General features: G+C 43.8%; 2 protein-coding genes across 2 annotated transcripts; one reads left to right on the forward strand and one right to left on the reverse strand.

The window, feature by feature from the left end:
• Window positions 1-9,464: 9,464 nt before the first annotated feature.
• On the reverse strand, window positions 9,465-13,103 carry LOC105913935. Its single transcript, XM_012844421.1, has 5 exons — window positions 12,990-13,103; window positions 11,636-11,725; window positions 11,043-11,545; window positions 10,444-10,802; window positions 9,465-9,943 (listed from the first exon to the last, which is right to left on the reverse strand). Exons 1-5 carry the CDS (start codon window positions 13,101-13,103, stop codon window positions 9,465-9,467), a joined length of 1,545 nt encoding a protein of 514 aa, XP_012699875.1.
• Window positions 13,104-16,841: 3,738 nt separating this feature from the next.
• Window positions 16,842-20,435, forward strand: LOC101778682 (receptor-like protein kinase HSL1). The gene is made up of 2 exons (XM_004951342.4): window positions 16,842-19,578; window positions 19,680-20,435. The coding sequence occupies exons 1-2, from the start codon at window positions 16,845-16,847 to the stop codon at window positions 20,171-20,173; spliced, it is 3,228 nt and encodes a 1,075-aa protein (XP_004951399.3). The 5' UTR covers window positions 16,842-16,844; the 3' UTR covers window positions 20,174-20,435.
• The last annotated feature ends 5,255 nt before the right edge of the window (window positions 20,436-25,690 follow it).

Raw genomic sequence — 25,690 nt, forward strand, 5'->3', positions numbered from 1 at the left:
GATTGTCCAGGGCATGTTCTTTTGAGCCTAACATTGTCATGCCATAGCTTGTTAAATACTTCAATTGTTGTTTTTGTCGGTTGCAACCCTGCAATAGCTGTGGCAAGCTACACTTTCTCATACCCAGGCACTTATCTTAGACACTTGGGTTTTTTCTTTACTAATAACTTTGCCACGATTTTGGTTAAGAATTTGTTTTTGTGGCTTGCAAGAGCCACACGTTATTTAACCCAAGTATTGCAAAGTTCGTGACCAAACAGACTGTACATTAACAAAAAATAGTCAATATTTTCTTGTATTTGTATGCATACTAGTAACAAAAGAGATAATAACCAGTTCCCTCTTTCCCAGAAAAAAACCAAAACAAGACAGCACTACGAGAGGAAAGGAACATCACAGCAGCTGGTCATCAGACTTGAACATTCAGAAACTTGGCAGCCCAAAATGGGGAGAACATGAAAGAGTTTGATCTGGGCCAGTTTTTCCGATCCGTTGGGCTGCGCTGGCATCCAAACAAATTTGGGCCGGCACAGATAAAGCTCTTTGTTTTTTTGAGACCAACAAACAGATAAAACGCTTTGCCATGGCCCATGGACCCGCAGCTGATTTTCATCGTTTAGTTGAGACACGATGGCCCTTTGTTTTTCTTATTATAAAAAAACAGAGATCATCGAAATCATTTCCTAATTCCTATGCTATGAGCTTATTGATGTAGGTTTGCACCCATCATTTAACTAGTTTATGCTTTGAACTGTTACCTACATTCGTCATAAACATGCTTTCGTAACAAACTACCAACTTCGACATGGTCCCCGGACCCCAGTGCCACGAGCTCCACCAAGAATGCCAGACACAGGCATCGCTGCTGAGTGCTGACCATAGCTTTCATCTTCTTTTCTCTCTCTCTCTCTCTCACTGCTTGTGTTCTGTTGTGCATTCAACGTTCAAAGTTCATTCTTGGACTCATCCATCCACCAAAGCATGCAAGTCCATTAGTTTTTTCTCATAGGTTACATCGCAACACCTTATCTTCTCTTTAAATTACGTACTGACGCCGCCACTTGGTTGGTCTGGATTCTATCGTGAGTGATTGACTGACGTGCGATACAATTTAATCTCATTGGTCACACGTATTGGATGAGGAAAAAAAAAAAACAAACAAAACAAAACAAACAAACGAAGACGACAATGTTTGTGCCCCACCAAGTCTTTGTCTGATGCTCACTAACCCCTTTAGTATCGGTTGTGCAACCGGTATTACTACTTCGGTACTAATGGGGACCTTTAGTACTGGAACAGATAACCGATACTAAAGGGTATTAAAAAATAAAAAAGAAATCCGCCGACTGCCCGAGCCGCACCCCGCCGTCGTCCGCCGCTCCTTGCCCCACGCCCTCCCGCTAGAGCTCCACCACTCCTTGCCCCACCACCACTCCTTGCTCCACCACACCTACCGACACTCCGCCGCCGTGCCCTCCTACCGGAGCTCCGCCGCTCCTTGCTCCGCCACACCCTGCTGATGATGCTCCGCTGCCACGCCCTCCTGCCGGAGCTCCACCGCTCCTTGCTCCACCATGCCCTGCCGACGCTCCGCCACCTCGCCACGCCCTCCCTTCTTGCCTCCGCCGCTCCTCGCCACAAGTAAGAGGTGAGGGGCGAGCGGAGGGGGGAGGAGAGGGGCGGCGACGGGAGGGGCGGCGAGGTGATCGATTTGTGTGGGGGAGAGAGGGGATTCGGTGGGGAGAAGAAGTAAGAGAGGCGTGGGTGAGAGGCCGGATGAGGGGGACAAGCGGATAAGTACGTGTGGGGAGGGGGAGGTACCCCTTTAGTACTGGGTGGAGGCTTTACCCGGTACTAAAGGGGTCACGGGGCTCCTCGGGGATTGGCCGTTAGGCCCGATACTAATGCTCACATTAGTACAGGCTAAAATACAACCGGTACTGAATCTCGGGATGAATGCTAAGTTTTCTAGTAGTGGCTTGTATATCAGTAGTTGATGGAACATGGAGTGGCCAAGCAGAAATTTGGTACTATGCTCACATGATGAACATCAGTAGACAGAAAGTGGCCAAGCACTATGCTCACATGATGAACATATCCACAATCCACTGCAAAAAGTGGCCAAGCAGAAGACAGAAAGGTGATGGAACATGGAAAGGAACCGGCAGCGGCAGTGAGTTGCTTTGCGTCGTTATAACGTAAGTATAGGGTTCTACCAATGCAGCACTTCTTGACGTACGGGCCGGGGTTGCTTGGCAGGTGCCCCTGGTACAGTTGCTCCAGGGGTAGATATAGAACTTACAAGGACCAAGTGATTGAAATTCCTTTCTTTTCATTCAATTGACGGCAAACTCACAAAACATCTGCATTCATAAGCTTCGTAGTTTATCACCTGCCACGTTTTTCATAAGCATCTGTGCACAAAAATACAGAAGAGAAATACTGGAAGTCTACTAGTTCTTTAGTATGACTGTCCCTTTTCAGCCGTGCTGGGATATAGTTTTGTCCACAGAGAGATAGGGACTCCTCTCGGTGCATAACACTTTCGATCAGTGACACAAAGCAAAATTTTACAAGAAAAATTATGGTCTTAACCCAAGTGCAACCAATCATGTGGAAGACTGGAAATGAACCTTTATTCAAAAGAGAATTGCCTTATCCAAAGAGCGAAATTCAAAGTTTCTTAATTTCTCATCACACAAGCATGGCTAGACTTTTCGTTTTCTTTTCTTATCGTAAATCAATATTTTCTATTAAGAGCATTACATTTATGTTGTAGTATCCTGCCCTACACAGTTTAATACCAGGCAAGCTATGAAATTGTAGTTTTAGGTGATTGAGAGATTGAAAATTTTTCACGACTGAAATTTAGCAAATTAAGCTTCTTCAAGTACTTATATATACCCAAGTTAGGATCCTATGATCGAGATGTGAGTATGTATTGGGTGCTAGATATGCAGGAAAATCGAATCATCTGACAACATTTCATAGTACACCACAGTCTACATTTACAGCTTTATCCCATAACTGAACCGTAAATTAGCTACAAACTAAAAAAATAACAGAAGACGTACACAGCGTTCTTTAATGTGATTGTGTTACATAATTCTTGACAACTCTTTGGAAAATGTAGTTTGTCTGTTTCCCCTGATGATGGATCCTTTATATTACTCTAGATGTAGATTTTGTCTACTTTTAAGCATTTCAAATAAAGTTCATTACTATTGTACCGCTCATCTGATGAATATTCCAGCTCTAGAGTTGGCCCTTATAATTCAGAGTTCTTCATTGATTCTTGGACTCCTTCCATCTCATAGAGTAGAGTCTATATAGGAGTACTTATTAGTCTGTTAAAAATCAAACTCACGCACTTATCTTTAAAAATACTTATTAGGCTATACTCCTACTCAGTAGTTTAGCTAGGGTGGGGAGGGATCTATGGACTATGGTGCCTGATGCCAAAAGGAATTTGGTTCCATCATATCGATTGTCTTTGTGTGCCATCTTCTCACGCACAGATTATTTGTCTCTGATGGAAAAAGATACCGAAGACTATTGTCTGTGTGGAAACCAATGTCGTCTGTCTGTCTCGTGCAGATTTGCACCGTGCATGTATCCAAGCCACCAACAATAGCAGCCCAAAAGAATATATAGGGAAGGAAATCACTAGTCTGGCTATTGTGGTTACCGTGCATGTTATACATACGAGTAAAAAAAAACTGTTCTTATGTGTTGTGTATTGATGCAATATCATTAATTGGAGAAGCAGTTGATGCGTTAGGCAGAGATGCACATCAAGTAGCTAAACTCAAATGCCGTGAAAAAGGAGTAGCTGGACAATAATGCACACCACTTCATTCTCATTTCTTACTGATTGCCTGTTTGTTGTCTGAAGATTGGTGGTTAGGATCGAGGTCAAATGATTCGAAGGAAGCACATATTCTCCTTTATTTTCCAAGAAATATCCCAATCCATGGTGCTGAAAGAGAACAAATCTTTCGCGCGCATGCGGGCCAACTTGATGGAGTCTGATTGCCGTGCGGTTCGGGGCGCATATGATCACTCTAGTCCAGGCACATTGGCCCACTGAGGGCATCACAGTCGTCAAGTCAGTCTCTTAGTTGTACTGGCGGATAAAAAGCCACACCACGAGGATGCGTGGCCACTTGATTGTATTGCATTGCACATCATATTAATTCACTAGTTTTCTTTCGAATTTTGCCCCTTAGTTTTGTCATGACAATATAAGCGTGCTTTGCGGGTTGTCCTGAATGAACACTACATACCTGTTATTTTCTTCAGAGATAGATGATGTCACTGTCTGAAAAGAAGAGAGATGATCCCATATCTAGGAGAGTATAATTTGGTGTCACTCCTTTTTACAATTCTCATATTAGTTCTGATGAATTTACATTCATCTTTTGTTATTAGCCCATTTCCATATTTTGTCGTCTAGACAATGGAAGAAATTAAAGTCATGGCCTCTGCATACCAAGGTACACAAAAGCTCATCCGTAGCCTAAACCTACCACCACACCTGTTATCTCAAGATATCAGTCTGCTCCGTGGCCGTGCAGTCGTGTATCCAACCAAGAAAAGCTGCCAAACCCTACTGAATGTTCCGTAGGTTGGCACATATATGCATATAAAGTATATATGACACTACTACAGTCTACTTGGTTGGGTCTCTTAGCTTGAGGCATGTATTCATGCATGTTGGGTTGTTGGGACACATACAGCGCTGCAGCGGCGTCCTGAGTCACCATTGTTCAAACAGGAAGCATAGGACGAATGGAATCGCCGTGCCCAGTGCCAGCAATCAGGCAGCTAGCTTGTTCAAACCGGCAGGGTCCTACGACGTGCCATTGTTTGCTTTTGTTTGGCATGCATCAATGCATGGCATGGTCCATGAACCCCGTCTTGCAAGTTCGATTCGTCTCTGCTGGCCTGGCTAGCTAGCTCCCTGCAGACGACCACATACAATGCAATCATGGATGAAGGAGATCGATATCATGGTCAGGGACAACCCGCGTCTAAGGGCTCGTTTGGTGCCGCTCCATCCAGCTCTGGCTCCTGCACTGTGCGTGGTAGGAGCGTCAGAGGAGCTGAAGCTGGTGGAGCCAAAATTTGTGGCTCCACCAGCTCCTTGCCGGTTTGTGAGGGAGAGGAGAAGGAAAGAGAAAATAGGTTGAAGAGAAAATGGTGGTGACCGCTGGAGGGAGAAGAGAAGGCGGGTGGTCATCGGATTTCTTCGTGACGACAAGCTAACAGAGGCAACTTCGCTTTACGTGGCCACCGTGCAGCCAAAATAATTGCAAGGCTAGAAATAAAGGTACGACTTCACGTCAATGATATGTCCATTTTGGTGGTGGAAGTTGTGCATATCCTTTCAGGACCCACTGCACTGTCACCCCGATAGGCACCGGACACCAGCCGAAGACCTTCAAAGTTAACAAGTCCATGCATTTTATTGTTATATATACTCTTTCAATTTCAAAAATATACCCGTGGTATCGAATAATCATTAGATTTGCTAAACATAGCTCAACTAATAACGTTTCTTATGATGAATCTATCCGTTCAAATTCTCGACCTGACACAAGTACTCGTATTTTCTAGGATTTAGTTCAGAAAATTATTTGGGCAATTTTTTCAGATGTAGATGATGTGCATGTTGACAGTAAGGTGTATGTGATAGCTAATTCCTTAATCTCAAGATCCGCTCATTTTGTGTCCATGTATTCATAGCAACAAATGCGCACACACGTATGTGTGTCTATGACATGAACCGAGGGAGTAATCATTAAATTCCTACATGATGCCACCGCTTCTGTCAATGACATGTGTGGCCAAGACCCACCTGTGATTGACACACAGGCAGTGGCAGTGACTTATACAAGAGAGGGTAACTTAAACCTACGCATTCACAAACACGCACACACTCAATCCTATGAATACACGAACGTAATTCTACCCTTATGAGCATTGAACCGACAGATCCTTGAGATTGACGAAGTCACTACAGGCGTCTCGCTATCGACAGGCACGCCGCCTACCACTGAAAGAATAGCGCCGGTTAATTTCTGAAATAAATTTAGAAAAATGCTAGCACCAGTGCCGAGTCGAATACTCGAACCCTGGTAAGTGTGTAGGTTCCACCACAAGAAATTTTACCAGCTGAGCTACGCTTAGTTTGCGACTATTACATACCTTTTATTATAACCTTTCTAATATATAATAAAAGTATATGGTTGTGAAACTACCTTTTATGATAAATTACTCATGTTTTTTATGAATATTCAATTTCAATATATAAAAGTAAACCACCTTTCAATCATAGAATAGCTAATGTTGTGGGCTACGTGTAATCAATACCATTATTACAAATTACTATATAGGTGTTGATCGAGCTTGTAGATCTATGAAACCATCACTATATTTTGATAAATATATTAAACTTGTCACGAGAAAAGAATTAAATAGAACCTAAAGGACGGGAGTAAATTCAGAGCACATATATCGGGCTAGTTTAATGATGCTCCTCATTCTATAGATCTATCGTGGGTAGTGATTTTGTGTCTGAGACTAGTTCTCCAAGTTAAATTTTAAGTATCGAGTAATTTTGAGCGGGAAGTAAATAAGGAGAAATTAATTTTTTTAGCACCCAATCCCTCGGTCTATTTTAGAGAATCAGCCTAGCTAGAATCATATCATTTCTATGCTAAAAAAATCATTTAACAAAGCTCGTTCTGGATTAACTGGAAGAGTCCTACCAAACAGGTCCTTTAAGCACACAAGCTCATAATTTTCTCTCAAAAATATGTGACAACTAAACTATTGTAAGAGATGTTCTAATTTTTTATGTCAAGTTTCTAATAAGGACGTATCGCAGTATATAGTGACCTACTATCTATGTAGCCCCTTACACGAAAATAGCCCACATGGATGAAACGACTCTTGATGACAAGTGAGCCCCACTCCTCTTTAGCTCATCCTCGCTCCCTCTTGTTGCTGTTCGTTGAGCTTGGGATTTAGGGTTCGGGAGCTCCAACAAACCTAAAATTGGCGGAGGCTGGACTGGCAGCAGCAGCGCGTCGAGGACAACAAGGTGAGGTGGTAGGGCGACACTTACCATGCGGTGGTCTAAAGCCGGTGGGTGGTGCCAGGGTGAGGACGAGGAGGGCAAGAGTGAGGGTGAAGGTGTGGCACTAGCAAGATTAGGAAGGACACAAGGTCTGGAATAGGCGGTGGTGACCGCTGGAGGAAGAAGAGAAGGCGGGTGGTCATCGGGTTCCTTCGTGATGACAGGCTGATAGAGGCGACTTCGCTTTACATTGCCACTTCAGCCAAAATAATTGCAAGGCTAGAAACAAAGGCATGACTTCGCGTCAACGATATGTCCATTTTGGAGGTGGAAGTCGTGCACATCCTTTCGGGACCCACCTGCACTGTCACCCTGATAGGCGCCAGACACCGGCCGACGACCTTCAAGGTTGACAAGTCTATGCATTTTATTATTATATATACTCTTTCAATTTTAAAAATATACCTGTGGGAGATAAAAAGAAATATAGGGCGCAATTCGATAAGACCGCACTTACTATGGACGCGGGAGGATATGGACGCGGGAGGATATAAGGAATCCTAAGATTAAAGATTCTAAAGATACCAGGACATAATATATGGGAATGCTTCTTTGAGAAATAGTACTCCCTCTATTTTGAATTGTACAAGTTGTTTTGATTTTTCTAGATATATGTATATGGTCTTTTATGCGCCTAGATATAGGTTGTGTCTAGATATACATCATATCTAGAAAAACCAAAGCGATCTATATTTTGGAACAGAGAAGGTATTATATAAAAAATAACGCAAAGTATAATGTACCACGGTGCAGATCACGTATACATGGTGGCGATGAGCATATCGTTTTCCATAGTATAGCACTGGTGAAAGATTTTTCCATAACAACAATTGGATCGCGCTGAGCCAGGCCGACTATTTATTTCAATTCATTTAATATATGTGAAAATCATGGGCGAGCATGGTCTAGAACGAAACCTACCAAAAGCTATTCGAACCTACCTCATGGTGGTATATTATTGGCAAAATTTGCTACAGAACATGCAAAAGCAAATTGGTGTTCATTTGTTGGTGGACATTGTTCAAAACACATTATAATTTGCTGGAAGACACCGCTTTTATTAAAATATTATGTTTAACCTGGAAAGGAGAGAGGAACATGATGAAATGTCATTTTTACCCCCTGACCCCACAAGTCAGATTCTTCTTCCCCATCCCCTTCTATTATTTCTTCTCCCTCCTTTTTTTTCCACTCCGTCCAAAGGATTGCCAGATCTTGCCCACCAGTGGAGCTCCAGTGGGGCACACCTCATCGCGCTGGTCGTGGAGCTTGAGTGGGCAGGGCTTTCCGCGCTGGCCATGGAGCTTGCTCGCACCGGCCATGGAGCTCGAGGGGGCCGGAGTTCGCGTTGCCGGCCGCAAAGCTCGAGCAGTGCTCCGTTGTCACAACGGTCGCAGAGCTCAAGCGGGGCGATGCTCGCCTATGTTGGCTTTGGAGCTCCAATGGTTCGAATTGCAAGCAGACCCGTGATTAGAGGGAGGAGGTGGTGCCGCCACCCCTCCATTCCCTACATCAAAGAAGCTGACGACGGCGTGGATTGGCTCCACCCAGCTCACAGCATGGATCTGGTGGACCCGTGATTAAAGGGAGGAGGTGGTGGATCTGTTGCTGGTGTGCTGTAGGCTGTAGCAGGGAATGGAGCTTCTTGGGGCTGCGGCTTGAAGATGCAGCGGCAGCTACTTTGGTTGGTACGGGAGGAAGGAAGAAGAAAGAACAGAAGGGGAGGGAGGAAAAAAGAAATGGTCTAACCAGTGGGGCCAGGGAAAAATAGACATTCCACTAAATTTCTCTCTCCTACTCAGTCCAAAATATTATTTTAATCACGGCGGCAATATCTTTCAGCAAATTGGTACACAACTAGTGTCACCCAGCATATTAAGGGCCAGCTTGGCAGGGCTCCGGCTCCTCTAAAAACGGCTCCGGCTCTGGCTCCTCTGGTGGAGTGGCTTCTCTGGTGGAGCTGAAGCCGTTTTGGAAAACGTTTGGCAAAACAGCTCCATCCTGTTTTTCATGAATGGATTGGAGGTGTCAAATGTCGAATATGCCCCTTGATATATGAGTTGATTGTTTAGCTGAATTGTATGTTTTCCTTCCATTTATAATTTTAGTTCGTATAAATTAAAAAAATAAATAGAAATATTTTCTAGATCTCATATTTTAGATGGTTTGTGTCTTTGTGATGGTCACGTCTTTGCTCATTTGCAATTACTAGCTACTGGATTTTACAAAAGATGAGGCATAGTCCTCAGCATTAATAGTAGTGGTTTTTACAAAAGATGAGGCATAATCCTCGCATCAACCATAGAAGCCAACATAATGCTCATGATGATCTAGACAGAAATATCGCCCTTGCAAGGTCATCACGGAATCTATCCATTGCTCGATCATTCGATTCAGAAGTTGATGTATCCCTTGCATTTTGGGAAGGAAGATGTCGTGCATATCTTGATGGTATAGTAGGCACATAATCAAGATTCCGATCACATTTGCGAAAATGTTTATCTTGTGCATTGTTCTCACGAATGAAGTTATGAAGGCACATGGTTGCAGCAATGATCATCATTTGCTTCTCCAATGGAAAAGTCGACATCTTGAGAAGTATTCTCCATTTCATTTTCAACACTCCAAAAGCACGCTCTACCACATTACGAAGACTTGAATGCAAATGATTAAAGAGCTCATGCTCACCGCTTGGAGCAGGACCCCTCCTCCATTCTGGCACATGGTACCTTGCGTCCTTGTATGGAGTCAAGTAGCCAGGTCTATTCGGGTACCCAGCATCAACATTGTAATATTTTCCTAAGCACATATGTAAAATTATATGAGTTACATTCTAAATATGTCCATGTGCACACTTATGACAACTATAAGAGAATATGAACCTACCTGCAGGAGGGTGAGGGAATTTGTCATAATCATATATTAGTACATGGAACAACACATTGGTGTCATGCATAGATCCAAGCTATCCAATAGATGCATATGTAAATCGCAAGTCAAAATCAACAACAGCAAGAACATTTAGTGTCACTTTGCCACTTCGCCAATATATCTTATGAGGTCATGAGGAGGTGGTGTTGCCAAAATGTGAGTACCATCTAGTGCACCAATGCAATCTTTGAAATGTGGCATCATCCTCTGATCATTACTGATCCTTGATTGTGTAGTACTGAAGTTAGGATCAATAGGTCTTATGTAGTCCTTACACATACCCACCACACAATTCAAAACCTCAAATTTTCTACTGATGGTCTCTGAAGAATGGTTGAATATACCATCAATAGCACTGTTCGACATACCTTGGCCACACACAAGGAGGAACATAGCAAGTGATTCCATAGAATTTATGTGCATAGATGACTCAAGACCATATGAACTCGCTAGCAAATCATGCAGCTGGTAGAATAGGTGTGGGTCCATCCTGAACATCTTAAGGCTCTGTCCCAAAGTCTGAAGTTTTTCCATAGTCCAACCAAAGCCACTCTGTGATGGAGTTCTATTCTTATTTTTGTCATGATATGTCAAGAAATATTTGAAAGCAAGCATAGCAGTCATAAATTGAATATTTTGAGCACCCCTCAACAATGCAAGAGTTTTTACAGTCCATTCATCATCATCTGAATCACTTTCATCAGTCTCATGAGAAGAATAATCAGATCTGTTCATTACACAAAGAATAATCATTAAAACAGTATCATTATTACAACTCCAAATAGTAGCAATGGAAAGTCATACAAAACCTACATATTACAAACCATTAAACTAGAACAATAAATAAATAGCACTAATTGCAAGGATACAATGGTTGCTCTACTTAGGCACATCATTTCTAGTCATCTAGTCATGCTTTCTAGTCAACCAATCAAATCTCTCTTCAGGTGTGTCCAATGTCATGAACATCTCTCTTTCAGCTTTTTTGGTAAAAACAAGTGATGCAATGAAATGTTCATTTGTTCCTGGAACAGCACCACATTCCTTCACCAATGCCATGACATCCTGGATTGAACAACCAGATTTGTCCTCCCTCCTCGCAATGGACTCACAGGATGCAGTTGTTCGCTCATTCATCTCCACAATCTTGCCCATTTGTTCTTGAAACCAAAGACCTCCACTTGTCTTAGGTTTCTTTCCCTTCTTGTTATCAGCCACTCTACCTCTCTTCCCTCTCACAGTAGTAGGTGTCACCTCCTCTGGTTCACTGTCATCGTCATTGTCAGCTTCATCCTCATCATCAAGGTTAATGGGAGAAGTATCACAATCCAAATTTGTTTGAGAAGGTCTTGCACCACTAGAAGCACACCAATGATCATCCCCGGTGTTACGAAGATCTTCGAACATAATTCCCAAGCTTTCCTCATTTTGGAGCCCTCTGTGCTTAAATCTAGTACATCCCTTTACTTTCTGTAATGCAAGAATAATTGTCAGTACGGAAATAAATCATTCACCAAAACAATGGAACATTGTTAAGCATGAAAAATAACTTGCACTTACTCTTGCTGTTTCCTTCCACCAACTCTCTGGCATAACTATATTTTTTCCTGATTCATCCCATCCTATGCCAGTCTCCTTATTGGTCAGTTGCTTCCAAATTCCATAATCAATTTTCAATTTATCCCATTTATTCTTGAATTGTTTTCTAGTATACAGAGTACCAGTCCTCTCATGAAACCTTTGGATGACATTCTTATAACCTATCTTATTCAAATGAGTGCTTGACCGATTTCCTTTTTGAACTTCGTCTGCAAAAATCTCACAGACTATTCTAGTGTTCTCATCACACCAAGCGGCTTCTCTGTTGCAAATCAGTACGGTAAGCACCAAATAACAAGACATACAATTTTCACCTAGAGATGTATGACAAGGATTTCTGAGGTCATGAACCTCCTGCTGTTTCCATTTTGACAAGGATTTCTTCATGGAAAGATATTAGAGCTGCCCACGGTGAATTAAGTTTGACAATGTAAACAAGTTCAGGCATATAGACTACTTAGAAGTTTATGTTGTGCTAAGTTTATCTAATATCTTATCTCTTTTAAATTATTTTTCAAAACAGAGAAGAATCAGGAAGTCCAAACTTTTGGTCAGGGATTTGTCTACACAATCTTGCTAGAATATCCAGGGAAGGAACAACAGTACGACGAGTTCTGGAAGCTATATTTCGTTATTGTGATAATAACAATGTTCTAAAGGATTTGCACTGTGTGTCCTGCTAGATATGCAAATTGTGATGGACAAATCTGGTATTCATTGTTTCCTCAATATCTTATTTTATTAGTTTACATTTTGCACTTCTGTGATATTTATACTCTATAATCTATATATACGCATGTTTGTCTTCAACCATTATTTTTGGTTCTGATAGATATTTATGTCATTGTATGCCAGGACAGAATGCCATTATTTCGACGGTACCATTTTCACACATAGGTATGTCACACAATACCATTTTCTGATTCCAATATAATAAACCTTTACAATGCCAAATGCAGCATAATTTATCGAATGCGTTGTCTGAATGATGTCATGTAGCAGTTTATCAATTGAAAATTTCTTATTCTTGTCGCGGCAGCTATGCTTTCAAAAATTATGAGCTAATCTGTTCGGTGATAAAGTATAATTTTCTTTCATCTATATGAGCATCGCCGAGCTACTTTTGATTGTAATTCCTTAAAATTTCTAAACCCAGCTCGATGAGACTTCCCTTTGTGGGTTGTCTGGGATAAAAACAGCTCAATAACTTTTACCTTCCATCATCGACGGTTACTGGGGCAGCAGGAATCGGCGCTGGTGTTCTAGGTGCTCGGCCACCGCGTCCTCCTCCACGGCGAGCAAAGGCTCCTCGAACTGGCACCGACATTGCCTCTTCGAACTCGTTCGCCGCCGCCACCAATATGTTAGACAACCACTCCGGCCCGAGAGCTGCGGCCGCCGCTGCGCTGCTCCACCAATCCGGCCCCATCCGCCGCCCGCCATCGAACCAGCAAGTAGCCCACCGCTGACAGCACAGGGGGGGGGGGCGCCGCCGACAGCACAGGGGGGGGGCCGCCGCCGGGCCACACTCCTCTGCGCGCCGTCGATGCTTGGTGAGCCATCTCACCCCCGGACTGGCAAGCCGCCTGCTGCCCTCGCCGTTGGTCGGCCGCCGCCGGTCCGGGAAGGGCCGCATCCGGCCGAGATGCGGCGCCTCCGCCGCCCCCAACCCCTGGATTGAGGTCAGCAAGGCTCGATCCGCCGGTTTCACTGCCCGGAGGACCTTCCCTGCGCGCTGCCGTTGGGCACCGGCCCTGGGACATGGCGCCGCCGGCGCTGCTGTTGCGCGAGGCGAGAAAGCGGCACGGGGGGAGAAAGCGCGTGCGGAGGCCTGAAGGCCTAGCGCCTCTGTTATTTGCGGTGGCAATTGACGTAATTTTGAGAAACTTGTGGGCCATCTCCCTGGCGCAAGTGGGAAGGAGCCGTCGGAGCCCATTTTTCCGGCTCCGTGCGTGCAGTGCAAAAAGTGCTCCGGCTCCGGAGTGCTTCTCGGTGAAGCCGTTTCCGTTTTTTGGTGTTTGGTTCGGCTCCGGCGAAAACAGCTTCGGGAGCCGTTTTTGGAGCTGTACCAAAGGCGTCCTAAGTGGTCAATGGTGTCTTCCAGCAAACCAACATCATTTCGCATGTCTTGTAGCAAATTTTGCCTATATTATTTGGAGGGGATTATTAAATCTAGAGCTAGATGGTTGAACACGAGACACAGTTCGAACTACCAAATATCTGTAATACGTAGACTTGTGCTTGGGATTTATATTCTCAGCGTATAGCGTATTGAATATGGTTTGGATTTTCTGAGAGAGTATCTGCCCATACCGGGAGGCAAGGTTACAAATCTATTCCATATCTAATACTAGTTGGTTATAAGGAAACACGTATGATCTTAACACAAGTTATTTTTTACACATTTGAACTACTCTATCTCTATCTTTTTGCACGACATGCCTGGCTTACTCCGTATGTTACCGTTTGCCCGTCCGAATGGTACCTAGAGATCATATACCCATAGGTATTTTCCACTGGTATTTTGGACCCGAAACGTCTTGGGTTTTTTTGTCAGCCTGCGTTAAGTCCTATACCAGTTCCAACAATAATCCACGTTACGTTATATTAATAACCCATGACAATATATAAGTTTATCACATTTTAAGTAAAATATTTTTAATCTATCTACATGCATGGTTTATTTTTAAGAAACATAAATATTTTAGATTGGTATTATGTTAATGAAATGAAAAAAAAGAGCCGCACCAGTCTCCTTTGATTCAATGAATTCACCACTGTCGATTTAAGTTGAGACTTAGACCCTGTTTGGGAAGGGGGTGTTAAAGTTTAACACCCCACTTTTAACACTTTTTAACACTTTCCTATCCAAACACTTGTGTTAAAAGTGAGGTGTTAAAGTTTAACACCCCATTTTTCATAAACACATGGAGGAGGTGTTAAAATTTGCTAAAGGTGTTAAAAGTGGTCCCCCTCTCCATTTTTTCCTAGGTTACCCCTTCTCTCTCCTCCCTCTCTCTCCGCCGGCCATAAATAAGGGGGCAATGGAGTCATTTCCCATCAAAGGTGTTAAAGTTTAACACATCATCCAAACACCCCAATGTGTTAAATTTTAGCACTCTATTTGAGAGTGTTAAAACTTTAACACTTGTTAAATTTTAACGCAGGGTATCCAAACAGGCCCTTAATATTTTATAACCGGAGGTTATCGAAATATCAAAGCACAACTCAAATCTGAACAGTAGGACATGCAATTCATTTGAAGCAAAAGTAATCGATTCTGGTATTCCTCTTATATGTATCTCAAAGGTTACCCAAGATCACTTGCATATTGGTTCACGACATCGACATCATCACATTGCATATAAACACATAAAATTATTACAAAACTTGATGAATAAATTTGAAATATATATGCGAGAACACAAAATTACATGCATGAATGGTTGACTTTCACATCAACTAGACAAGCTAACAACTTATGAAACAAGTTTGGAAGTCAGCTGGTAATGCCTTTGCCAAAGGCATGACCAAATGATATTATATCATAACATAATCCATTAGGACCTGCAAAACAACAACAAAGGAATGGTGAGTACAGAGGTACTCGCAAGACATACTCCCATGTGGGTATATATTTATCTTGACGCCATGGATCATGCATTTGGCTCAAGTAGCAAGTAATAAAAGTCACAACTTGTTGGCAATTTTGCATGAAAAAATCTTACAAATTTGTACAACCTCAATTTTTGAACATATAAGTCACAGTTTAAGCATGCAACTACAACCATGTAATTGAACATGTAAGCTAAACCCAAATCTATATAGTGTCCAAATTAAGTATAAGAAGTTGTAATCATATCCATTACCCATATTTCACAAGTTCCATTGTTTTATCATGAGTAATTGTTGGTGATCAAGTGGTGCTCATAACTGAGTGCACAACAATTCGAATTGATTTACCAAACCTTGCAGCATTTTTTTTTGTTGGGGTGGGGGTGGGGGGGGGGGTGTTCATCAAGCACTCGACATATGAGTCCAACTACTTGGCCCTGCCAAACCTTTTTTTCTCCACACATGCCCACACGTTTGAACCATCCTCGTGATGTCATGAGTTGTCTATGCCCCTGCTTAAACTAGGATGATACAGTGGTACATGCACACTTATATTGCTATTAGCTTCGCAATTGCACGGGCCACTCCTCTAGTTATACACAAACACCGACAGGTGGGACTGAGACACGTGCCATAAAATCAGCTTATCCTTATGGGTTCCTCTGTTTTTGTTGAGATACTCCTATAGAAATCATGGTGAAATTTCGAACGGGGTCTAAAATTTGACAATCTGGTACCTAGGCTTGCTCTAGGCTTTAGCTGAACTTGCCTGTTAATAAACAATTTACAATCCTAGCCAAACAAGTTAAATGAGAATACGAATTGCAGTCATTTCTGGTTCAGTTTTTCAGCCTTTTCCTACTGTCTAGAGAGTAGAGACTGATTTCAGTCTTGCACCACTGTAGAATCTCGCCTTGCAAATTTCTTGCACTGCCAGCTCAACCGTTCACTCATGACAACGGCTTGGCCATTCAACAGTTACTCCTCCGCTGCTTGCTGCCGATGCTGACGCCGGAATAACACAAACACACACGCCTCATCCTTTCGTCTCTGAATCTGATGGAGACGCAGATTAGACTTGGAGAGATCTTGCCTTCGGGTGAAGCTAGCAGAGGACTATACAGCGCAGTGCGAATCATTATATTCGTCAGAGTTTTTCACACGCGAAATCACGCCGGGGGACTCGGCGGCGCTCATGGTCGATCGACAGGACGGTGCTGCATATATACCCTGCTTGCTGCTTTCTGCTGGAAAGAGGTGACATATATATGTAAAGCACACAAAAATTAGATGGAACAGAATCCAAAACGTTTGGAGAAAGGCGAACACAGTAGATCAGGCCATGATCTCTGTTCTTGTGAGCAGCATCTGGCTAGCAAAAAATAAAGCGAAATTTTCTTCATTGACTAGCCCTGCCTCATACTACCAGTCTTGGTCATCAGTGCGGACGTTGTAATTGATGATCTGGGCCCCAAATCGGATCTAGAAGCATAAATTAGTGCTTGATAACAAATTTTTCAGTCAGAGTGCCTTTCTCATAATTTATTGGTGGCTCATGCGCGAAGACTTGACTAACGGGTCGTTAATCCTTGTCCCAATCATCGCACGCCTAAGAGTCCACTGGCCACATCTTATAAGAGTATACATGTTGAGGAACCACACCATATCCGAGCCTCAAGCTCACACACTAACACTAACACTCACAGAAATGGTTCACTCCTATCTCCTCCTCCTAGTGTTCCTCTCTTTCATCTCCAGCTCGCCATCCATGGCGCAGATCAACTCCAGCGACTATGAGACACTCCTAACTGTCAAGAAAGCCTGGGGCAGCCCTTCTGCTCTCAGCTCATGGACTTCCCAGAACTCTTCCTACTGCAGCTGGGCAGGGGTAAGCTGCAACAATGGCCGAGTGACCAAGCTCTCCTTTCCAAATTTCAACATAACCAATCCGATCCCAGCTTCCATTTGTAGCCTCAAGAACCTGTCCTACCTAGACCTTTCCTACAACAACCTCACCGACCACTTCCCGATAGTGATCTATGGCTGCTCGGCTCTGAGCTACCTCGATCTGTCCAACAATCTCTTCTCCGGTGCCCTCCCGGCCGACATCGATAAATTGTCGTCGGAGATGGAGCACCTCAACTTGTCGTCCAATGGCTTCACAGGAAGCGTGCCATCAGCAATTGCTGTCTTCCCCAAGCTCAAGTCCCTTGTTCTTGACACTAATAGCTTCAACGGGACATACCCGGCCTCGGCCATTGCAAAGCTCAACGAGCTCGAGACGCTAACTCTAGCAGATAATCCTTTCGCGCCAGGCCTGATCCCTGACGAGTTCAGCAAGCTTACCAATCTGAAGATGCTGTGGCTGTCAGGGATGAACCTTACCGGTGGCATCCCCGACAAACTCTCGTCGCTCACTGAGCTGACCACGTTGGCTCTGTATAGCAACAAGCTTCACGGTGAAATCCCGGCGTGGGTTTGGAAGCTTCCGAAGCTTGAGCGCCTGTACCTTTACGCGAACAGCTTCACCGGTGGGATTGGGCCCGAGGTCACGTTCTTCAACTTGCAGGAGCTCGACCTGTCGGCGAACTTGTTCACCGGAACGATACCGGAGGCGATCGGCAAGATGAAGAACTTGACAACGCTAAATTTATACTACAACAAGCTCACCGGGTCGATTCCTCCGAGCATCGGGCTGCTCCCCAACCTCCTTGACATCCGGCTATTCAATAACAAGCTCTCCGGACTCCTCCCGCCGGAGCTCGGGAAGCACTCGCCACTCGGCAACCTGGAAGTGAGCAACAACTTGCTCTCCGGCAAGCTCCCAGACACCCTCTGCTACAACAAGAATCTGTACGACCTCGTGGTGTTCAACAACAACTTCTCCGGCGTGTTGCCGGCGAACATTGGGGATTGCCAAACACTGGACAACATCATGGCGTACAGCAACAACTTCACCGGGGAGTTCCCAGAGAAGGTATGGTGGGCGTTCCCTAAGCTGACCACTGTCATGATACAGAACAACGGCTTCACCGGCACTCTGCCCAGTGTGATATCCCCCAACATCACACGGATTGAGATGGGGAACAATCTGTTCTCCGGTGCCGTGCCGTCATCCGCACCGGGGCTGAATGTCTTCAAGGCGGAGAACAACCAATTCTTCGGCGCGCTACCGGCGAACATGTCGGGGTTCGCCAACCTCACCGATCTGAACCTCGCCGGCAACCGGATATCTGGCTCGATTCCACCTTCCATCCAATCGTTGAAAAGTCTGAATTACCTGAACCTTAGCAGCAATCAGATATCCGGCGACATCCCGGCGGCGATTGGGTCGCTGGCGGTGCTCAACATGCTTGATCTCTCCAACAACAAGCTCTCCGGCGACATACCACAGGAGTTCAACAACCTCCGTCTCACTTTCCTCAACCTCTCTTCCAACCAACTCACCGGCGAGATCCCCCAGTCGCTGCAGAGCACTGCATTCGACAAGGCGTTCCTGGGGAATCGTGGCCTCTGCGCCACGGCGAGCCTGAACATGGACATTCCGGCGTGCCCTTACCACGACCGCAACCAGATGACAACCGGCCTGATCATCTTGTTCTCGGTGGTCGCCGGCGTCCTGCTCATCGGCGCCGTCGGGTGCTTCGTCATCCGGCGGAAGACGCGCGAGAGGGACCTGATGACGTGGAAGGTGACGCCGTTCCGCAAGGTCGACTTCACCGAGAGCGACATCCTCACCAAGCTCGGCGAGGAGAACGTCATCGGCAGCGGCGGCTCCGGCAAGGTGTACCGCGTCCCGCTCCGCGGCGGCGCCGTGGTGGCGGTGAAGAAGCTCTGGAGCAGGGGCAAGACCGAGGAGAAGGCTGGCAAGGAGTTCGACTCGGAGGTGAGGATCCTCGGCGACATCCGCCACACCAACATCGTGAGCCTCCTCTGCTACATCTCGAGCGACGACACCAAGCTGCTGGTGTACGAGTACATGGAGAACGGCAGCCTCGACCGGTGGCTGCGCCCTGCCGGCGGCGGCGGCGGCGTTGCCATGGCCCCGGCGCCGCTGGACTGGCCGACGCGGCTGGGAATCGCGATCGACGCGGCGAGGGGGCTCAGCTACATGCACCACGAGTCCGCGCAGCCCATCATGCACCGCGACGTCAAGTCCAGCAACATCCTCCTCGACCCGGGCTTCCGCGCCAAGATCGCCGACTTCGGGCTCGCCCGGATCCTCGTCAAGTCCGGCGAGCCCGAGTCCGTGTCCATCGCGGGCGGCACCTTCGGCTACATGGCCCCAGGTAAACTAATGGCAAGATCGACACCAACTCCTCTGATCTCAGACATAAATGGAGATTACTAAATACTGATACGTGGTCACTCTGCTCTGGTGTGGTTGCAGAGTGTGGACGTGGCGCGAAGGTGAACGAGAAAGTGGACGTGTACAGCTTCGGCGTGGTGCTACTGGAGCTCGTCACTGGCCTGGCGGCGAACGACGGCGCCGCCGAGTGGTGCCTGGTGGAATGGGCGTGGCGGCGCTACAAGGCGGGGGGACCCCTGCACGACGCCGTGGACGGGGGCATCCGGGACAGGGCCGTGCACGTGAGGGACGCCGTGGCCGTGTTCTTGCTCGGGGTGATGTGCACCGGGGAGGACGCGGCGTCCCGGCCGACCATGAAGCAGGTGCTGCAGCAGCTCATCCAGTACGACCGCACGGCCAGCGTCGCCGGCGCGTGCCGGGACGCCCGCGACGATGACGACGACAACGCTGCGCGGGCGCAATTAGGCAAGGGGAAGAAGGGCGACCGAGGTGTGAAGGGAGCGTTGGATAGTGGAGGAGAGTTTTGGGATGGTGATGTGGAGATGAGCAGCGGCTTCGTAGCACATCCCGTTTAAGGCGTCTTTTTTTAAAAAAAACTAAGAAAGGAAAACTAAGCAAGATGGTCCGTGTAAATAGTGCGGTTAGACCTTGGCCAATCATTACTTATGGTAAGAAATGTAAATATTGTTTTATTACAAATCCACAGCTTTGTCCACACACACACGAAATGGGTGAAGGACAAGTATCAGCAGTCAGGGAAACGAAGGACGGTGAAAAGGAAAGTATGCAAGATAAAATACAAACTTATTATTACTGTGGCAAGGTATGCAAATAAAATATTACTGTGGCACAACAATTTGGCCATGCTACAAAATTTCCATTCTATAGTATTCATCCTTTAAACGAGACAAAATTTTTTTTTAACGAAGCGGGCACGACACCGTGCCAAATTCATTGATCTAGAAGGAATCAAACGAGACAATAGAAAAGGTGACATTTTACCATCAATCTATGCTGATGACATCTTATGTCAGCAACTTGGACCTGGGTGTTCTGAAAGATAAACTACAGAAGTTTTGGAAGTAGACGGGGAGACGTACAGCAGGGCAGCGAAAAGATAAGGTTGAGAGGAGAGAGGAGTGGGCGTAAGTTTGGTCAAAACCAATAATGATAAAAATTTCGGGTCCGACAATGCCATCACCAACGGCTCATAATAGCAGCCAGCGGTGATAAGTATCACCGCTTATTTATCTTTGGAACCGGCGGTGATACTTGTTTTCACCGCCGGTTCTAACATCCACTACGCCCATTCATCTGCGAACCGATGGTGATACTATATCATCACCGGTTCACCTCAAATTGATGGTGATAGGCTATTTGTGATGGCTTTGTTCTGTAGCAGTGGATGAACCACATTCACCTTAGTTAGGAAATAGATCTGAATCGGCAAGCAGAGGCAGCTTGGGTTCTGCGTGCCTTTTGTGATGCTACTGCTACCAGATTATCAGTTGACCATCACTTCTATAAACAAGAAAATAATAGGATTGTGCATGCTTAAAATGCTGGATTTATTGTGTACCTTCACACCTAGAAAATAGAATACACGAGCAATGAGGTAAGGAAGGATTACACACCGTGCATGTACTACTTTTTGTATCTTATTATATACTAATTGGAGTCTCCTTTTGAAACCTCCACATGAAGCCACTTAAGAATCGTAGGTAGACACTCTAGAAAAAGAGAGAAATCTTAGAAATTCTTTCAAAAATGCAAAACATCTGACTATTAATTCAGTGCTCAAATCATCATAATTGGATCTATTATTTTTCAAAAAATTACCTACCTATGCCATTATGAAAATAGCCTAAAATAATCCCCTAAATTTATATCTAAATTACCCACCTATGCCATTATACAAAATAAACTAAAGTAACCCCTAACCTTTATCTAAATTACCCACTTATGCCATTATAAAAAATAATTTAAAATAACCCTCTAAATTTGCATCTAAATTGCCCACCGCTAAAATTATAAAAAAAACTTGAAATACCCCTTAGATTAGCTTCTAATTACCGGCAGATGCTATTATTAAAATTCAAAACCAAATCACCTTCATAAAAATATACCCAGAGGTACATGAATATATAATTTTAAATTATCTATTTCTTACACTGTTAGTATGTAAAATAATAACTAATGTATATACACATGATGTCTCACCATTTACCAATATATAGAGAAAGTGATGATAATATAGATTTGTGTGTTAAGATATAGTTTAAACTTAGGATCCATTAAATAAATTTAACCACGTCCGTGCAATGAAAAGTGAAAAAAGATTATAAATGTGGATGGAAACATTCTGAAATAATTACTAACTAAAGTGTATCACAATCGGTTGAAGATAATAATTATATATCTATATAAGAATTGTGTTAGAATAGTTAGCAAATGAGAGAGAGAGCTCAAGGTAATAATTTTGATTGTTAGCTATATGCCCTTATTTTTTTCAATTGAAGACTCTATGGGCTAGGAAAAAAAGATAAATACTAGAAATTCTCACAAATGTATGTGTATCAATTCTGAAGGCTCTAATAATTATAGCCATTGATCTATATTTTATAAAAAATTACTCACTACTATTATTATGAAAATATTCTAAAGTAAACCTCTAAAATAATATCTCAATCACCCACCTTTGCACTTCAAAAAAAATATTTTAAAATAATCATATAATCTTCATCTAAATTATCAATACATGTCATTAAAAATAACTTAAAATGCCCTTTTAAATTTGTATAGAAATTACCCATGTATGTAATTATTAAAAATAACTTAAAGTAGACACCTAAATTTTAATCTAATTATCTCCATATTTATTATACAGGAATGTCCAAAAGTATACAAATATATGTTCTAATTACCTATTGCTGTTGTTTTTAATATAGAAATATTAAATTAAGGTATATATGCATATTATGTTAAAATAATAAAATAAATTTGTGAATCGTAGATCAATAATTTTGATTGTTAGATAGGATCTAATTTTTAAATAATTCTAACATAAAGATTCCTGCACGGGTCGATGAACTAGTTCATTCAATTACGAATATTCTACCACATACAAAAGAATCAAAATAAGTGATCCTTTTTTTGAGAAAATCATGTGGGTTAGGGTGTCAAATCTTGAAAGGTTTGCGAATTTAGGGTCAATTTTTGAAATTTCTCCCCATGATCACCCGCCCACAAAACCCTTCCTCGACAAAGATCATGTCCTGGGTGGAGGAGTGGAGGTAGATTACTGTGAGGCAATGGGATTGAGAGCAAAAGAATAAAGAGAGGTGCTGTCTTGGAATGATCCCACCAACCGAACAATGCAGTGTGCACCATAAAGAGATCGGAATATAGGCAGTGTGCCATCTTGCGATTGTAGCATGGTAGCTCTACAAACAATTTGATTCCCTGTAGTGGACATCACATACGACGTTGCACTATGCCTATAGACCCAGAGGGGCAGGAGGAAGGACGAGAGGGAGAGGGTGCGCGTCGCTGGAGCTGCCGGCGGCGTGGGGAAGGATAGGAGAGTGGCAGCGATGACGGGTGTCGCAGCATCGGAGGAAGGCGGCCGTTCAGAAGAGGGAGGGGAAGAGAGAGAGAGAGAGAGAGAGAGAGAGAGAGAGAGAGAGCGAACCAGAATGGGTGGGGCCGGTAGGCCAGGGATGGCGATGCAACGCAGGCATTGAGCGGTGGGTGGTTCCTAAATGTAGTAGCGAATGGTTTTTTTTTTTTGGCAAAAGCGACACGAAATCGGAATTTTCTCTTCTTGGTATTGAAATTTTTTTGAGCCCATGGGGCGTGGCGCAAAGAAATCAAACGTATTTACTGTAGCGCAAGGGTCTACGTGGACCAATCTACGATTATAGAAAAGGTGAAGGTTTTTTTTCAAAATTGTGTGCGCCAGCGGCAGCCTCTGAACCACACGATCGGCCACTAGCCAGCGGAGGTCTTGATTTGCTGGAAGACACTGCCTCAATTAAAATATTATGTTGAACCTGAAGAGGAGAGAGAAACACGTTGAAATATCATTTTTACCCCTGACCCCACAAGTAGGTTCCCCCTCCCCTTCTATTATTTCTTCTCCCTCCTTTTTATCCACTCCGTCCAAAGGATTGCCAGACCTTGCCCACCTGTGGAGCTCCAGTGGGGCACACCTCATCGTGCTGGTCGTGGAGCTTGAGTGGGGTAGGGCTTTCTACGCTGGCCATGGAGCTTGCTCGCACCGGCCATGGAGCTCGAGGGGGGCGGAGTTCGCGGTGCCGGCCGCAAAGCTCGAGCAGTGCTCCGTTGTCGCAACGGTCGTAGAGCTCAAGTGGAGCGATGCTCGCCTGCGCTGGCTTTGGAGCTCCAATGGTCCGAATTTGCAAGCGGACCTGCAGCCCCAGTGCCGCCACCCCTCCATTCCCTACATCAAAGAAGCCGACGATGGCATGGATTGGCTCCGCCCAGCTCACAGCATGGATCTGGTAGACCCATGATTAGAGGGAGGTGGTGGTGGATCTGGTGCTGGTGTGCTGTAGCTGTAGCAGGGAAGGGAGCTTCTTGGGGCTGCGGCTTGAAGATGCAGCGGCAGCTGCTTTGCTTGGTACGGCAGGAAAAGGAAGAAGAAAGAACAGAAGGGGAGGGAGGAAAAAAAGAAATGGTCTGACTAGTGGGGCCAGGGAAAAATAGACATTCCACTACATTTCTCTCTCCTGCTCAGTCCAAAAATATTATTTTAGTCACGGTGATGTCTTTCAGCAAATTGGTACACAACTAGAGTGTCTCCCACCATATTAAGTGGTCAATGGTGTCCTCTAGCAAACTAACATCATTTTGCATGTCTGCCTATAATATTTTGGAGGGGATTATCGAATCTAGAGCTAGATGGATGAACACAAGACACAAAAGATTAACCAGGTTCATGTTACCAAATATGTATAATACTCTACATCTTGTAATCGGAATTTGTATTCTCAGTGTATAGCGTGTTGAATATGGCTTGAAGTTTTCAAGGGCATATCTGCCCATCTTATATAGCCGGGAGGCAAGGTTACAAATCTATTCCAGATGTAATACTAGTTGGTTTTAAAGAAACACATACGATCGTAACATAAGTTATCTTTTACATATTTAAACTAGATCTATTTCTATCCCTATCTTATCTTTTTGCACGACATGCTTGGCTTACTCCGTATGTTACTGTTTGCCCGTCCGAAATGGTACCTAGGGATCATATACCCCATAGGTATTTTCCACTGGTATTTTGGACACGAAACGTCTTGTTTTTTTTTGTCAGCCTGCGTAAGTCCTGTACCAGTTCCAACAATAATCCACGTTACGTTATATTAATAACCCATGACAATATATAAGTTTATTACATTTTAAGTAAAATATTTTTAATATATCTACATGCATGGTTTATTTTTAAGAAACATAAATATTTTAGATTGGTATTATGTTAATGAAATGAACAAAAAAGAGCAACATAGAAAACTTTTCTTTGTCGTGGGCTCTAAATTATCCACAAACTTCTAAATTCTAATACTTATGTCTATTTAAAATATTTACGGCTCTTAAAATTTCTTTCACGTGTAGAAGTTGGACTAATTATTTAGTGAATGACCAACAAAAGAAGCCCTCTCTTAATTTCTCTCTGAAGTCCTAGAAATTACCAAGTTAACTAGGAAAAATACACATCATCCGCCATGGTCTATATCTATTTGAGAATTTCCTACCATTGCCATTAAAAAGTTAAACAATACAATACCACTGTACCTAATATAAATTAGCCACCACTAGTCTATCAACCCGTGCTCCCACACGGACTAATATTTTTAAAAATTATTGTATTTGAAAACTATTTAAAAATTAAACTCTTAGCTAATTATCAAAATTATTTACCTACTACTCTCTCATTCTTTTCAATACTGCAACATAATACTCATATAGATGTGTATTTACCTTTCTCCAATTGTGATTTATTTTTTAGCAGTAATTACTCTATACACTTTTTTATCCACATTCACACTTTTTTCAGTTTGTATTCTACCTCC

This window comes from Setaria italica, chromosome I (assembly GCF_000263155.2).
Source record: "Setaria italica strain Yugu1 chromosome I, Setaria_italica_v2.0, whole genome shotgun sequence".
In the NCBI taxonomy this organism is placed as follows: Eukaryota; Viridiplantae; Streptophyta; class Magnoliopsida; order Poales; family Poaceae; genus Setaria; species Setaria italica.

Excerpts from the sequence above, each read along its gene's own strand:
- LOC105913935 (XM_012844421.1), bottom strand. The coding sequence starts at position 13,103 with ATGGGGCCGGATTGGTGGAGCAGCGCAGCGGCGGCCGCAGCTCTCGGG. Across the intron at positions 11,726-12,989 it reads AAGAGGCAATGTCGGTGCCA|CAACTGACCAATAAGGAGAC; the intron begins GTTCGAGGAGCC and ends GGAATTTGGAAG. Across the intron at positions 9,944-10,443 it reads CCTCCTTGTGTGTGGCCAAG|GAAAATATTACAATGTTGAT; the intron begins GTATGTCGAACA and ends ATATGTGCTTAG.
- LOC101778682 (XM_004951342.4), top strand. The coding sequence starts at position 16,845 with ATGCGCGAAGACTTGACTAACGGGTCGTTAATCCTTGTCCCAATCATC. Across the intron at positions 19,579-19,679 it reads CTTCGGCTACATGGCCCCAG|AGTGTGGACGTGGCGCGAAG; the intron begins GTAAACTAATGG and ends GTGTGGTTGCAG.